Below are 16956 nucleotides of genomic sequence, written 5' to 3'. Positions count from 1 at the left end.
TAGTCAAATGTGTACACCTTTGCAAACACACATAAAAAATCCAGGGCATGAAATGGAAAAGAAGCAAAAAGAATACATGTGAAGTGATGTCCATGTCAACAACATGGACAACTATGATCAGAATGAAATATTCCAGGTAGAGTTCTGATCTGGGATAAATTCAGAGGTATCAGTACTTGAGACTAATCTCCATGCACAAAATATTCCAAAACATGACGTCTACTACAACCTACTTAAAAAAAATGTTGAAACTTAATTGGAGTTTATTGGATCCCAGTTTCAGATAAGTCATCTGCTTTTTCCAATTGTGGGAAGGTTAAATTATAGCCATCTGGGCACAGTCTTAGAGAGCAACAAAACAGACCTTAGTTCCAGCTTCTGACTAGTCTAAAATCACGCTTCTTGGAAAGTATGCTTTGTGCTCACTCCAGGAATTGCCTTCCACCCTAACCAGGGGTGCTTCTGTCTAAGCCCAGCTTCATAGCAAGAGGAAAAACACACCTCTTGGAATCCTGGGATCCCTTCTATATGTCCTTAGTGACATGGAGTTTTTTCCAAGGGAAATTAAAGCTAGCCAGCTAAATGAGCAAATGCAATCATCCCAATCATCTAAATATTACCCCCCCCAAAAAAAAAACCCACACTGCATCCACAGCACAAATCACTGACATTGTGGAAGAATTAAGAGAGATAGCGATCGATGGAACAGCGGAAATGACTGCCGCCTCTAGGATGAAGACGAGCTGGCTTGTGAGATAGACTCGAGGCGTTCTTGCCCAATTGGGACTCCACAATAGCTTTGTTAACAATACCTGCCTGCGTCAATCTGGCATATATTGAGTAACACCCTTTCCAATCAATGGGTGGGAATAATAACAAGATTAAAAGAGTTCTTTGATGCAGGCAGGAAATGAATGGGCCTTTTTTCCTTTTTCACCCTTTTGCTTCCACTCAGCTCTCCCATTTAATTGAAACTAGCAAAGTGCCCATCACTATGACAGGTGGGGTATACATTGGAAAGGAGCCTTGTATAGCACAAGGCCCCTCGGATTGCAATGCTTCTCTGAAAGCTTTGAGCATAGAGATACATTGCATGACCACTGTTGCATCCTAGTCACCAGTGGCCCACACATCTTCTATGTGACCAAATGCAAAGCTTTGCTTTCCCCCACCCTCAAAGGAGCAGGTTTTTCCCATTGAGGAGGAGGCTGTATCTCAGTAGGCAAGCATAGCCTTTGCACACAAAAGGTCCCTGGTAGGGTTGTGCGGAGAAAAATAATTGGTAAATTTCAAGTTCAGGTTTTTTGGGACTGATTTTGCAGGGTAAACCCAAAATAAGCCAAATACCAACACCAGTAATGGCTTATTTTTGGGTTTCCTGAAAAATTCAGGACCATTAATAGTCAATAGGGATTTTTCCAAAGCTCCTAGGGGGGCATTTTTGGAGGGAGAGTTCCCAAATTTGCAGTGTGGCTGCGAGGGACTGTCCTTCGACGACCACCAAATTGTGGTGAACTTTGGGACAGGGGGTCCAATTTTATGGGTACACAAAGTGGTCATCCTCCAGGCATTTGCGAGCTGAGCTGTCCATCAGTTTCCAGGTTCAAAAGTTCAGTGTTGCTGAGGACTGGTGGAAAAAGCCGATTCCAGGCTGGCGCCTCAAAGTCTGGGCACTGCCTTTGTTTCTGGGTCACCTTGCATGATGTTCATGCAAATTAGCTTCCAGAGGGGGAAAAAAGGCTTAAATGCAAGAGAAATAAGGCATGCAAAACATTTCTTTTGGTGGCAAATGACATCCTGTGAGAAGTCCTTTATTGTGGTGGTCATGAAAAATCTGACTCCAAGAGATGGTCACTGTGCAGGGAAACGATATCAGAGCCAGCTGAAGTCATGACCAAGGCAGCTCATGTTACGGAGATTACTCATCCACACAGGTGAGGAAGTCTTCTTCAGAAGGGCCATGAGTAGCTGACGGAAACTCATGTTCTCCGGACTGGGTGAGCCCTGTCTTTTAAAGTGCAGATCAGGTCAGCTCACTGCTGTCAGTTGGTCAGACCAAGTTGGCTCCAATTACACAACCTCTACCTCAAAAGGGCCCCAGCTATGGAGCCCTAACAAAACCAGTCCAAAAAAAGAAAAGAAAAGAAAGAAAGTGGGAAAGAAAGAAAGTGGGAAAGAAAGTGGGAAAGAAAGAAAGAAAGAAAGAAAGAAAGAAAGAAAGAAAGAAAGAAAGAAAGAAAGAAAGAAAGAAAGAAAGAAAGAAAGAAAGAAAGAGAGCAAAAGGGGAGAAAAAGGGGAGAAAAGGGGGAGAAAGAAAGAAAGAGGGGAGAAAGAGGGGAGAAAGCACAGAGCCGGGCCTCTGAGCAAAGGCGAATAGCCGAACCTGAAAAGCCAAATATCTATTTGGCTTTTTCAGGAATCGCCTATTCAGCTTTGGCTTTATCCCCAGGTTTTTGGATTCGGTAAACCCTAATCCTGAAATTTACTAAAACGTCTAATTTCAGGTTCATTTTCAGTTCGGGTTTATTGAAATGCACAGCCCTAGTCCCAGGTTCAATTGCCTGAATTTACCATTTTAAAAACTACATGCAGAAATGTCATAGAAGACCTCTGTCTACTATTCTGCACAGCTATTGCCAGGCCTGGAAAAAAATGGACCATAGTTCAGTGACAAAGCATGCATTTTGCATGCAGAAGGTCCCATCTCCAGCTAAAGGCTCTCAGGTGGCAGAGGTTGGGGAAGACCCTTGCCTTGTTGAGCTGTTCCTATCAAGAAAGAAGGCATAGAGAGATGGATTGTAACTCAGTAGGATAGCACTTACTTTGTATACGGAAGATTTAATCCCAAGGACCTCAGTTAGCATTGATAGAAAAGATGTCTGTTTGTGATTCTGGAGAGCTGCTTCTAGTTGGAGTATATGATAATGGGCTAGATCAGTGGCGGTACATTTCACAGTACAAGGAAGCTTTATATGTTGACAAAAAGCCATATCTATATTTAAGAGCTGTGGATCCATGGTAGAATCTCTGATTTGCTAATAGAGGGTCACAGGTCTCTCTTTCAACTTCCTAGGTAACATGTTTTGAAAAAGGCCTTTTCTTGAGAGCCAATCGGAGTAGACAGTACTAAACCAGATGGAACAATATGGTAACTCAGCACAAGAAAACTTCAGATGTTCATAAGAACAGATGATATAGGTGAATGGACGTCTTGGCTTGGATTTCAGCTTCTACCTAACTTTCTTTATCTGAAGAAGTGAGCTGTGGCTCACGAAAGCTCATACCCTACCAGAAAATATTTTTGTTAGTCTTTAAGGTGCTACTGGACTCTTGCCCTTTTTGACTAACTTTCTTTAGTTAGGCATTTTAGGCTGGCCTGATATATCGGATTGGGTGGGGGAGGACAATGCTTTTAATTATTTTTTTTATAATATTTTTTTTTATTTTCCAAAACATTTAAACACAAATATCAACAATAATAAAAGTCATCAAGTTAAAAAGTAAAAAGGAAAAATAATAATTAATTATTGTTGAAATTACAAATATATTAAAGATAAAAAATATGACTTCCCCTTCATCTCAGTCTATCTCTTTATAAATGTGTGTACTCTTTTGACAACAGTTCTAATCCTTATATTACTAAATAACTATGAATATATAATTATATTTAAAGCAATCATAGACGTTTCATAAATATATATATATATAATTCATAAGTATCTATAATCTATCATATAACTCATTATTCCAGTGAGTATATATTCAATTATAGAAACATCCTTAAAAATAGTATAAAATGGATTAGATCAGAGAATAACCCTCAAATTTCCCCATTTGCAATTCATTTTCACAATACATTCTCCAAGCCTCCCACTCTCCCATAAATTGTATATTGTCTTTTTGGTTAACCAGTGCTGTAAGTTTAGCCATTTCTACCAATTCTAACATTTTTTGTATCCAATCCATTTTGTCTGGAATATCCGATGATTTCCATTTAGCTGCATAAACCAGTCTTGCAGCCGTGGTGGCATACGACAATGCTTTTAATTATTGATGCCTCATTTTTCACTGTCATCTCCTAGAACTACAGAGCTCTTTTTAGTACGTTATAGGATCTGAAACTTCAGTCTTGCAAAGAAGCAACACAATTCACTCTGCACTGATAAACCCATCACACATACCACACTACACAATAGGCAAGAGTGTGACCAGCAAATACCATGTGACCTGAGTATTGTGATTTGTATTTTTGGTGTGGGAAAAAGATTCAATCCCTTTTCCCATCCAGCACATGTTCTGCCTGGGTTATGTGCAGATAACATGGGACTGCGTCATTCAGTCACTCATTTATAAGACATGTGCACATATTTCTTAATTCCAAAGTGTTCCTAAGTAATCCTATTTTCTCAAAAAGAAGCGCTGAAGTACATTGATCCTGCTGAAAATTATCTCTTTATCACAAGATAAACACAGCCCTCAAAGGGTTGCCAGCTCCAGGTTGGGAAATACCTGGAGATTTTGGGGGTGGAGCCTGAGAAGGGTGGGGTCTGGGGAGGGGAGGCCACCTTCCGAAGCAACCACAGAGCCCACCTTCCGAAGCAACCATTTTCTCCAGGTGAACTGATCTCTATCACCTGGAGATCATTTGTAATCCCGGGAGATCTCCAGCCACCAGCTGGAGGTTGGCAACCTTAAACCCACACAATGTAGAACAGTTCATCCATTATGCTGCAAGTGCCCATGGCCCTCAAAGCAACTACTGGGAATATTGAGCAGGGTCAAAAAAACACATAATGTAAGGTCACACAGTGAGCGCTTGTCAATAATATAGGCCAGGCAGGCAGGCAGGTCACGAGTCAGCCATATTTGGTGCCATTTCTGCAGTGATGTTCATGAAGCTGCCTTCTACTGAATCAGACCCTTGGGCCATCAAAGTCAGTATTGTCTACTCAAACCAGCAGCGGCTCTCCAGGATTTCAGGCAAAGGTCTTTCACATCACCTACTTGCCTAGTCCCTTTAACTGGAGATGCCGGGGATTGAACCTGGGACTTTCTGCATGCCAAGCAGATGCTCTACCACTGAGCCACAGCCCCTCCTTGGTCACGTGGTCCAAATTTCCACTGACATCCACAGGCCTTTCTTAAATGAAAGCATGGTAAAAATTGGCACGTTAAGGCCCATATTAGAGTTATAGAGGCCATAACGGCCGCTGCCAGTCTGGATCGCTAATGCTCAGCTCCAACCTGTATCTTCACAGTAACGTTAAAAACAGCATGTAGTGCAGTGATACTCACAAAGTGGCTACGAAGCCACCTGTGGCTCTTCTGACCACCATTCCCCAATGTGACACCTGCTCTAGTCAAGTCAAGTTTATAAATACGGTCGACTGACCAATCATGTGCCAACATCAAAATTTCCAGACACAATAGTTTTGCACCGCAGAATCACAGACTGCCCATACATATAATGGTGTAAGGTCAATAAAAGCAACCCCTGGTTAAAATTATCCCATTAAAACTGATAAAATTGTAAAATATTCTAACAGTCGTTCTCTAATAAAGCTCTCCGTATTTTAATAGCAACAGCGCAGAACTTGGCAGTTTGGAGCATAAGCTGAGGGTCTTCTCCTAATAGCTTCTTTGCCAAAAGCTCAACTGACTCATCAGGGAATTTACCAAGTAGGGGGAAAATAAGCTTTGATCTAACTTCGTGGTAGAATGGCCAACGTATCAGTGCATGTTCGATGGTTTCAAAGTCCCCTGTTCCACACCTGCTCTGTGTTTCAGTAAAGTGGGCAAGGCCCTTGCCCAGTGGAGCCTTTGGAAGGCAGATGGTTCCCACCTTGAAACAGCCATCCCGGGAGCCCCCCTGATGTGCAGGCTGATAGTAACTGTAAAAGTGGCTCTTTGAGAACCATGGAATGATTACCACTAACTTACAGTTTTTTCACGTCCACTCCACTTAGGGTTGCCAGCTCCAGGTTGGGAAAAACCTGGAGATTTTAAGGGTGGAGCTTGATGGGGGTGGGGTTTGGAGAGGGGAGGGACTTCAGTGGGGTATAATGCCATAGAGCCCACCTTCCAAAGCTGCCATTTTCTCCAGGTAAACTGATCTCTATCACCACCTGGAGGCTGGCAATCCTACCTCCACGTCATCGGCTGACATTTGCAGAGGCAGGGAAATCCCAACTGTGTCACACGTCGTTTTTTACTAGATATTACTGGGGTGATATGGGCCAAAGATATGCATGAGCAGCAACCATGTGTACTTGTAATATCTAGTTTGGATCTCAGATGCGTACGCTATAAATAATCTGAACATAGATCTTAGACTGGAGGTAAACAAGCAGGAACTGACAATCAATCAATTATTAAATCAAAATACATTTTGTGCCGTTCCCCACCTCTGCCCTCTGAAAGCCATTCTACGATTTATTTATCCTGGGCTTGAGAAACTGAGAAAGCTGTGACATAACTTTTGGACTATGTTTCCTTAGATATCCACAAGTTATGCCGACTCCACACTATGGAAACCTCAATGGAGGGGGTTGTAAAAGAAGTCTAGTGTTTACATAAGGTATGATAACTCTGGTATGAAATCCTAGATCGAACAGGCTGGCCATTGTGTGTCTATTTAAGTACCAACTAGCCAAGGGTTATTAAAAACATACTGATTGAGGTCGAAGAAGTATGTCGGAGAGAAGTATTTTGTTACATAACAATTAACCTTGTATCAATATGTTTTTAATAGGCAGATGGAATTTATTTAACATACAATAACTGCTTTATGAAATATAAATTAAATACATATTGCGAGAACTCAATTTACCCTTTCGAAAAAGAGAGAAGATGATGGTGGTAGCGGAGGTGAATTTGGGGAAACAAAGGGCCAGTTCAGACACTAGGCTTCTTGCTTATGCGAGCTGTCTCGTCTATTTCTCCAAGACTTACTGGGGGATCGTGTTTAATGGGATAAGCAATATATTACGCCTGCTTGCACAAGCACTTGCTTGAGGAAGTGGCTGAACAAGATGCCTAGCAGCTAATCAGGGTCAAAGCCCGACTAACTGATAACACCTCAAGCAAAACCTGTTTCATTTTTCACCCCCTAAACTAAGGAGCCCCGTGGCGCAGAGTGGTAAGCTGCAGTACTGCAGTCCAAGCTCTGCTCACGACCTGAGTTCAATCCCGGCAGAACTCGGCTTCAAGTAGCCGGCTCAAGGTTGACTTAGCCTTCCATCCTTCCGAGGTCGGTGAAATGAACACTCAGCTTGCGGGGGTAAAGCAAAGATGACTGGGGAAGGCACTGACAAACCACCCCGTAAACAAAGTCTGCCTAGAAAACGTTGGGATGTGACGTCACCCCATGGGTCAGGAAGGACCCGGGACTTGCATAGGGGACCTTTACCTTTACTTAAACTATGGCTTGGTGGCAGAACATGGGCTTTGCATATATATGAGGTCTCAAGTAAGATAAGCCTGTGGGATCAAATCTAAAAGACCATTTAGCCACACATCCTGTTTCTGACAGTGGTCAAACAGATGCTTTTGGGAGGGCCACAACTAGGGTATAAGGGCACAAGATGTAACCAAGAAGGCAGCACTTAGATCTTTAGTGATAAAGCCCTACCAGGGGTTATAGTAGTTATATGATTGTACCTAATGTACCCTTTTGGGAGAAAGTACCTGAGCGAGTGGAATAGGGTTGCCAACCTCCAGGTACTACCTGGAGATCTCCTGCTATTACAACTGATCTCCAGCTGATAGAGATCAGTTCACCTGGAGAAAATGGCCACTTTGGCAATTGGACTCTATTGCCCTCCTGAGGCCTCACCCCAAAAATCTCCACATATTTCCCAACCCGGAGCTGGCAACCCCAGGGTGGAGGTGGATAAACTCCAGGTTTTCCTGGATGACACTTTGCCTTTGAGCCATTTTAATCTGGCTTCAGGCCTGGTTTGGGGAAAGAGATAGCTTTAGGGGCACCGGTGTATGATCTTCCTATTCAGGTGGAAATGGGAAATCATCCTTTGTTGATTCAGTTAGACTTATTGGCTGCTTTTGACAGCAGGGCCATTTGACTCTTGTGGACCATTTAGAGAATGAGATCAGTTTTGAAAGGTGTGGTACTCCACTGGTTTTGTCTTTTCTGTCTCATGCTCCGTTACTGCTGGAGATGCTGAGTTGACCCCCTGGGAGCTACCATGTGGGGTGCCCCAGGTGTCAATCCTCTCATCAATGTTGTTTAATATTTATGTTTAAAAGCCCAGTATATGCAGCTTTGGGGTGGGTTGCATTCCGTATGCTGATGACTGCAAGCTCCAACTAAGGGCCCAACAGCTGTTTTCTCTGTCTTAGGCCGTTGTCTGGATCCTGCACTCGAGTAGATAAAGAGGAACAAACTGAAACTGAATCCAGATAAGATAGGGGTGGTGCTGGCTGGGAAGGGTGATAGTCTAGAGACAGTTGAGCAGCCAACATGGGATAGGATAACAGAGTTGTTGACAAATCACATAAAAGGTTTGGAGGACTGGCTCTCTTGATGGAGAAACAGATAGGCACTGTCACCCAGAGTACCTTCTTTCATTTCCATCTGGTGCATAAACTGGCTCCAAACTGGTTCAAACAAAAGACAAGAGGGCCGCACCAAACCAAATGAAGACAAAAATACAGTGATTGGTGAAAGGGGAAAGTATTTAACAATTAAATTGCCCCTATGCGTTTTGCTTGGGGTAGTTTATGATTGTTTCATTGCTTGCTTGGGACATGTGAGTCAAGAAAGATCCCCCTGAGGAAGTGTACGTGAAATGCATAGGGGAAATTTAATCATTAAATTCTTTTCCCTTGCACCATTTGCTTCCCCCCCTCCAAATTGGTTCAGCTCATGGGGCTGCCTTTAAAGAGATCGTGGTAACTACGGTTAGTGTGACTACTCATTGTTTCAACATGTTACACCAGTTTTAGAAAATTTGTATCTATCAGTGGTTTGTTTCCAAATTCTCTGTTTAACTTTTAAAGCCTTACAATGCCTGAAGCTCACATATCTGAAGGACTGCTTCTCCCTGAATGAGCCTATGTGCTAACCACATTCATTGTGCCAACATCTCTTCACTCCCTCCTATCAGAAAGTAGGGACTGTGGTGACCCACTCCAGGTCATGTGCAGAGATAGCTCGGGAACTGCAGAAGAGTCTACCAATGGAGGTCCAGGGTGTACCCTTTTGCTCTGTTTTCCACCATGTAAAAATGTTCTTGTTTAACTGGGCCTTTAAGTTAAATTAATCAGTCAGTTGAGCAGCATTCAGACTTGCTGGTTTTACAACAGTGGCTTTTATGTTATTGGGACAGGTGCAAAAGATGCAGAAAAGAGCAACCAAAACGATCAGGGGGCTAGAGCAACTGCCCTATGAGGAGCGGTCAAAATGCTTAGGGCTGTTCAGCTTAGAAAGAAGGCGGTTAAAAGGAGATATGATAGAGGTCTATAAAATTATGCATGGCATGGAGAGAGTGGGCAGGGAGAAGCTTCTCTCCTTCTCTCATAGTACTAGAACACGGGGTCATCTGCTGAAGCTGGAGGGTGAGAGATTCAAAACAGATCAAAGGAAGTATTTCTTCACACAGTGCATAGTTCAATTGTGCAACTCCCTGCCCCAGGATGTGGTGATGGCTGCCAACTTGGAAGGCTCTAAGAGGGGAGTGGACACGTTTATGGACAACAGGACTATCTATGGTTACTAGTCAAAATAAATACTAGTCATGATGCATCTCTATTCTGTATAGCATCAGAGGAACATGACTATTATATTAGGTGCTGTGGAACACAGGCAGAGCAATGCTACTGCAGTCATCTTGCTTGTGGGCTTCGTAGAGGCACCTGGTTGACCACAGTGTGAACAGACGGCTGGACTTGATGGGCCTCAGTCTGATCCAGCATGGCTTTTCTTCTGTTCTTATGGGATTGTAAAGTTTAGGATTGTTGAAGTTTGGGGGCTGTTCTATACTGGTGGTATAAGAAAATATTATGCAAATTGCCCTGGGTTTGCCATGAGGTAAAGAAAAAGCAGTACAGAAGTGTTTTAATGTCCTCCCCCACCCCCAGCACAGATCACACCACATTTTGAAGTCTAATAGCATAAGCGCATCGTCACTCTGGTTCACCTTTGAAAGAAATGCTGGTCAATAGGTGGAAACCACTCCAAGGTGACGGAGGTCTCTGTCCGATCCACAATCTGTGGCGAGATAGCTATGGGAGCAGGCTTCTTGACGGGTTGCCAGCTCTGGTACACCAGGTCCAGGTAGCAATGCATTCTAGCTACCTGATTGGGTGTGAAGGAATTGGTGCAGTCGTCATCTAGAAAAGATGGATAGACAATTACAGTCTTGGATATCTCATGGGGGCAAGGTTAGGCTCTCCTGGCACTACAAAATGAACATCTGATCAAGGGAAAATGCAATGTCGGTTGTTCCTGCCCCCCAGCTTTTGAGACCAATCCAGTACCTTCACAAAATTCATCATCATCATCATCATCATCATCATTACCTTTATTAGGCATTTACATCAGTATACCATAAACAGAATTACAAAACCGGTTAAAACAGATTACATTAAAAAGACATTACTTAGAAGTACGTACAAACTGCTTGCGAATCCTTTGTGCAGACAGGAGAAAACTAGCTACTTGTTGGGTAACGGTAGGGTTTCTATCAGATAAAAGGTACATCACCGACTGCTGATCTGAAAGATTCTGTTCACTAGGCAGTAGGGGTTTAATATAAGTATTTCTCGGCCTCCTGTAAAGCTGGCAGTACAACAGCACGTGAGTTAAGTGTTCGGGATCCCCAGTCTTACATGGACAATACCTATCAATAAAAAGGATTCCTTTGTATCTTCCTTGTAGGATAGCTGAGGGAAGAATGTTAAGTCTAGCGAGCATGAAAGCTCTGCGAATGTCCGGTGACTCCAAATGAGACAAGTAGGAAGCTGCAGCTCCATAAACTGGAGTCATACCATGAAACATGGGGGAACTGTGTCTATTAGCTAGGGAGGTTAGGGTCTGCATTTCTATATCTAGTAGGCACTGACGTATCAATCTAAATGCTTGCTCTTTCCCAAGCATCAAAAGTTCACAAAATTTATATTCCACACCCCTAAATCTCCCAAACGAGCTTTGCTTTAGAGCTCCTCAATAGCTGGACGAAAGAAAGGAGAGAAAAAGAAAAGAAAAAGAAAAAAGGAACCGTACACTGAGCCACAATGGCTATCCTTCAATACCTAATAGTTTATCGAGGCAAGATCAAATTGGATGTGATAGCAAAAGCTCCACCGCATGTACCCAGGTCTGCCCCAATCACAGAGATGGATAGGGTAGTCCAGATTTTCAAAGAAAGGAAGTGTACAGATGGGTGGAGTTGAACCCTTCTTGAATCCACCACTCTCCTCCTCCCCAAGTGTTTTTTCTCCCAGTTGTGCTGAATTATTTTATCCGAGTCCAGCTGAGGATGACAAAACTCCTGGGAGAGGGTACCATTGTGAGAGGGCAAGTTGTAGATGCCCTGACCTGGATGGCCCACGCTAGCCCACTGATCAGATCTTGGAAGCTAAGCAGGGTAGGCCCTGGTTAGTATTTGGATGGGAAACCACCAAAGAAGTCCAGGGTCACAACGCAGAGGCAGATGATGGCAAATCACATCTGAACATCTCTCGCCTTGAAAAACTCAAGCCGTCACCATAAGTTGGCTGCCATTTGATGGCACTTTCTACCATCACCGAGTTGTAGATGAGGAAAAATTAAGTTCCCCTCACCCATACATGTGTGTGTGTAAAGTGCCTTCAAGTCGCAGCCGACTTATGGCGACCCCTTTTGGGGTTTTCATGGCAAGAGACGAACAGAGGTGGTTTGCCAGTGCCTTCCTCTGCACAGCAACCCTGGTATTCCTTGGTGGTCTCCCATCCAAATACTAACCAGGGCCGACCCTGCTTAGCTTCTGAGCTCTGACGAGATCAGGCTAGCCTGGGCCATTCAGGTCAGGGCCACCCATACATACCTCTCTTTAAAAACCTGACCTCCACCAAATACAACTATGTGCCACTGGGGCAGACCTGGGTTTAAAAACACTCTTGCATCAATAGGGCTATTTTGACAGAGTAACTGCTCAGGCAAAAATTATACTCTTAACTTGCTCGACGCCTCCCATGATAGATAATTTCTGTGCAGTTCCTTCCATTGCTTCCAGCTCATTTGGAAAGTATCCCTGCTGGAAAAGAGATTGGGTGGAGTACCTGTGTAGCTCATGAAGTTGTTATACGGTGTATTCTGAAAGCTGCGGAAGCCACACATGTCATTGCCGGGAGACGGGTCGCCACAGAGCTTGTGTTTTGGAGCTGGGTTGGTGTCATGGCAGAGGTCCCCTGTTTCAAATGAAGGCTCCGTTTCCATGCAGGGGTCGCTGCAGGAGAGGATCTCAGAGATGCCTCGAAAGACGTGGTAGAGCCCCAGGCTATGGCCTATTTCATGGATCATGGTGTTTGTGTGGCCTGGCACACCATAGAAGGAAGGATTCAAAACAATTCCCCCTGTGAAGAGAAAAGGTGTGACAACTGTTTTCACATTGTACATTCGAAAACGTAAAGGGAGAAGATGGTGCTTAGAGAGAATTCATTCCAGCAGATATGACACAAATAAAACAGAGATGTCTACATTGTTTCCCTTGAAATAATTTCTTTTGCTTTAGGAATCATGTCAAGTTTTTCACTCCTGTTGTTTCATCCCCAACCCCCCCATTTCAGTTTAACTTCACTTAAGTGCAGATGGAATACATGATTCTGTATTTCTGCACCCTCTTTTGTTTCCTTGCTTCAAATTTCCACCATAAAATGTATGAATTTTGCAACATATGCACATTAGTAAATCAGATATGTATTACAGCATAAATGACATACAATGTACATATAAATTACATATTGAAAAAATCCATACAAGTGTATGAACAAATCTATAAAGTCGACTGCAGAAACGTGGGCTGTGGCTCAGTGGTAGAGCATCTGCTTGGCATGCAGAAGGTCTCAGGTTCAATCCCTGGCATTTCCAGTTAAAGGGCAGGTAGGTGATGCAAAAGACCCTTGCCTGAGTCCCTGGAGAGCCACTGCCAGTCTGAGTAGACAATACTGAGTTTGATAGACCAAAGGTCTGATTCAGTAGAAGGCAGATTCATGTATTCATGTGTTTACAGAGAAGAAGAAGAGTTGGTTTTTATACCCTGCTTTCCCCTACCTTCAGGAGTCTCAAAATGTCTTACAATCACCTTCCCTTCCCCCTCCCCTCCCAACAGGCACCTTGTGAGATAAGTGGGGCCGAGAGAGTTCTGAGAGAACTGTGTCTAGCCCAAGGTCGGCCAGCAGGATTCATGTGGAGGGGAGGGGAATCAAACCCTGTTCTCCAGATTAGAGTCCACCACTCTTAACTGCTACACCACAGATGAACAAAAAATAAATGAAACAGAGAACATTTGCTCATCCCTATATATGATTTCAAAAACCAGGTCTGTCAAATAGCGGGCATATTTGGCAAGAAGTGTAGAAATTTAAAATGGATAAAAAATGCACATGTAACATCTAAGCCTTGACCTGAGAGTAGCAATCACCCAAACAGAAGAGTTTGCAGGTCAGTGAAAGGGGCTGTTTATTTGGGCTGGCATCTTTACCATTAACCAGTCTGGGTCCAACTGCAGTACTTCCCCCTCCCCCACCACTTTGGAAAGAAGGAACCCAGACCACCACGTTATCAACCACTAGAGACCAGAAGAGTCTGCTGTACCCATGTACCCTTAGTGCCAACTTGTGCTCGCTGCTGAAATAACTGCTAAAAATCATACTGGTCTTCCCCCACTTACTCCTCCCAACCAAAGCTATCCTTCCTTTAGCCAGAGTGTTCCTTGACAAAAAGAATTAAAAACACGCCCCTCAATTAACTTCATCTCACTTTAACTGCTATACAGTTAACAGTCTTGTGTGCCTAATAAATACACTTGTATGAATTAACTGAGTTATCAAAGGCTGTAAAAGGGTTTCCCTGGAACTGTAATGCTGGAGGGAAACAAATGATACAAAAATCCTCTTTTAATGAGAACATATAGTATACTCATGTCTTCATCCTTCAGGAAGAAGGGTCATCACAATCCCAATTCATACACATGGATTCTGAGCAAATTACTCTAGTGTTACCCTGAGCAGGCAGTTTCCACTTAAGTTTGGAGGAATTAGCTGGAGACAGAAAGAGCAAGAGGGGATAACTGGGATTTATAACTGGGATGGTCCCTGGTGAAAACTCTTAAATGAGCAGGCGGTGTGCAATGGTATGGGTTTCATTAGAGAATAAAAAATAGGAAAACAAGAAATATATTTCAAACAGTGAAGAAATGCACACAAAGTATAAAAGAGCTGACTAAGAGAAGTTAGATAGGGTTTTGGGGATGGATGATAGTTACCAGACTTGAAGGGATGTCCAGGGAAAGCATCACTGAGGAGGGAAATGACCAGCATTTCCAGGAGCAAATGAAAGAGCACACACACAACTGGGGGTGGGTGTATGGATCCAGGACATACACACAGTATGAATGGTCAAAGGACCAATATTTATACTCCTAAATGGGTCCTGAGGTGGTATGAAGTAAGCTGACAGGGAAGTCAGAGACAAAGAATTGATTGCTTTTCCGGGGTTCAAACAATAAGGTAAGAGAGGTTTGATGGACTGGACTGTTCAGTACTGATTAATTGCTGGGATAGGTGCAGATAGGATAAGTAATGGTCTGCTCAGAGTGCTGATTAAATCACTTAGGGTGTCACAGTGGGGATTAGCTAGCCCCATTGCCCAGCCAGGCACACCTTAGGGCCAGGGGGGGGGGAAATCAGCTGCCAACCTCCTTCCTGCCAAAGCTTGACACACAAGGTGGGTCCCAAAACTCTCTGAGAGGCATCCATTTTGGGAAGAGCAGTGCCTTGCTCTGATACCAGTCTTTGGCATAGGCTTAGTCAATGAATTAATGACCTGATTCAATATAATACAATGTAGCAAAGAAAAAAATACCCCAAATATTGAAATTATCAAATATTTTAATATAATGTTTACACATTCACGTTTGTATGTAAAGAAATGAAAGTCACATATATTGTTCAGGCATCAACAGTGGTTACAAAAGATGTTTTAAATACAGACACTGCAATTACACAAAATAATATAATTGGTGTCGGAATGTCAAAACAGTTTAATATTACTTTACATACAGATGTGAATGTGTAAGCATTATATAAGAATAATCTTATAATTTCAATATTTGGGGTATTTTTTTCTTTTATTTTCTACATTAGATTGTTATTATTACTCCTCTCCCTCATATTTATATTGAGCTCATTCAAATATAAGGCAGCTTTATGTGGGTTCTCTCTTCTGAGAACCATGTGCGCTTCCCTGAGCTCCTTGGAGGAAACGCGGGGTAAATACATACACAAAATACATAAAATGCTACATGAGACTCTTAAACCTGGGACCTGGCATGTCGACTGCCTGAATCTCCTGAGCTGGACATCCCCCTTCCTCCCAAGAAATGACCATACTCTGCAATCAAGGCCTCACAATCTAACACCCCTTATGACGAACAAAGAGTGACAGGCAGAGACTGGGAGGAAAAAGGCCCTTTCTCAGGTCACTGAAATAGGCTCTGGGAAGGAGATATTCCAAATACAGGGTGTTGTTGATGGTTGAATGCACTGCCTCGGAGGGTGGTGGAGTCCCCGTCTTTGGAGGTCTTTAAGCAAAGGCTGGATGGCCATCTGTTGGGAGTGCTTTGATTGTGGGATCCTGCATGGTGGGGGGAGGGTTGGGGTCACTGGGGATGTGGGGGGGGGGAGGTAGTTGTTAATTTCCTCCATTGGGCAGGGGGTTGATAACCCTGGTGGTCCCTTCCAACTCTATGATTCTATGATCACTGCCACAGAAGTGGGATAGATCAATAGTGAGAATAGGAAGAGAGATTCGAGGAGAAATCTCCATACTTCTGTGTTTCTCTGGGGAAGTGAGATTGTATGGTCTCCAACTTCCCTGTTAGCTAGGCAGCAGAGTCTGTATAGAAACATGTACAAGAAGTTCTGGGAACTAAACTGAAACTGTGCACTTAAGAACTGTAATTGTGCACCAACTAAGCCATCTAAAACGTATGCCTTCTCTGAAGTGAAACTTATAAAAATAGCTCTGGTTCTATCCTTTTCCTAAGTACAGTTTCCCCTCCAAATCTATCCCTTGTATAGTGTTTAATAAATCTCTGTTCTCTGTTTGTTAATTTGAAATAAGCCTCTGGTATTTCATTTCTCCTGAGGCAAAATAAATAAAAGGGGACTAAGAAGGAGAAAAAAAAATAGAACTCCAAATACACATTCTGGCAAACAAACAAGCGAGCGAGCTCTCCCTTAGCGTACCCAAGAGGGATCATGATACCCCTCTCATAAAACATACCTAGCAGCATTAATGGGAAAAGAACAGGTGAGGTTGTCAGCCTTTAAGATCTCACTCCTCAGAGAGGAATAGACAGGAGGGCCGAGCAGCTGCTTTGGAATTCACCGGAGCAAGTTCTCTGCTCCCTGGGAGCTATCCGTGGTGCTGCAAATCCTGACACTGGCCTTGCCTCTGTCTTTGGTTTCCTGATTATCAGTTAGATCCTGTCCTTGTCTAGGTTGCCTTCCTGCCCTGTCAGATGGACTGTCCTTGCCTTGAGCCTCCTGGTTGTTTGTCTGTCTAGTTCAACTTGATCCCCACAGTTAAGAGAACAGGTGCACACTGCAGGATTTCCTCCCTTTCCCCTTTCCTTTCCCGTACAACCCCTGTATGAGCCCCCTGGTGCAGAGTGGTAAGCTGCAGTACTGCAGTCCAAGCTCTGCTCACGACCTGATTTTGATCCTGACGGGAGT

General features: G+C 43.4%; 1 protein-coding gene across 1 annotated transcript in view; it reads right to left on the bottom strand.

Moving 5' to 3' along the window:
• PAPPA (pappalysin 1) overlaps nt 1-16956 on the bottom strand; it is a 328178-nt gene that overhangs the window by 239592 nt on the left and 71630 nt on the right. Inside the window, exons 4-5 of the mRNA XM_056860765.1 lie at nt 12280-12573; nt 10158-10350 (exon numbers count right to left, since the gene is read on the bottom strand). Of these exons, the coding sequence (XP_056716743.1) occupies nt 10158-10350; nt 12280-12573 (487 nt within the window). The remainder of the gene's footprint in view (nt 1-10157; nt 10351-12279; nt 12574-16956) is intronic.

The sequence above is a fragment of the Euleptes europaea genome, chromosome 14, assembly GCF_029931775.1.
Source record: "Euleptes europaea isolate rEulEur1 chromosome 14, rEulEur1.hap1, whole genome shotgun sequence".
Lineage (NCBI taxonomy): Eukaryota > Metazoa > Chordata > Lepidosauria > Squamata > Sphaerodactylidae > Euleptes > Euleptes europaea.
The sequence above is the reverse complement of the archived record's forward strand: the minus strand, read 5'-3'. Positions and strand labels throughout refer to the sequence as shown.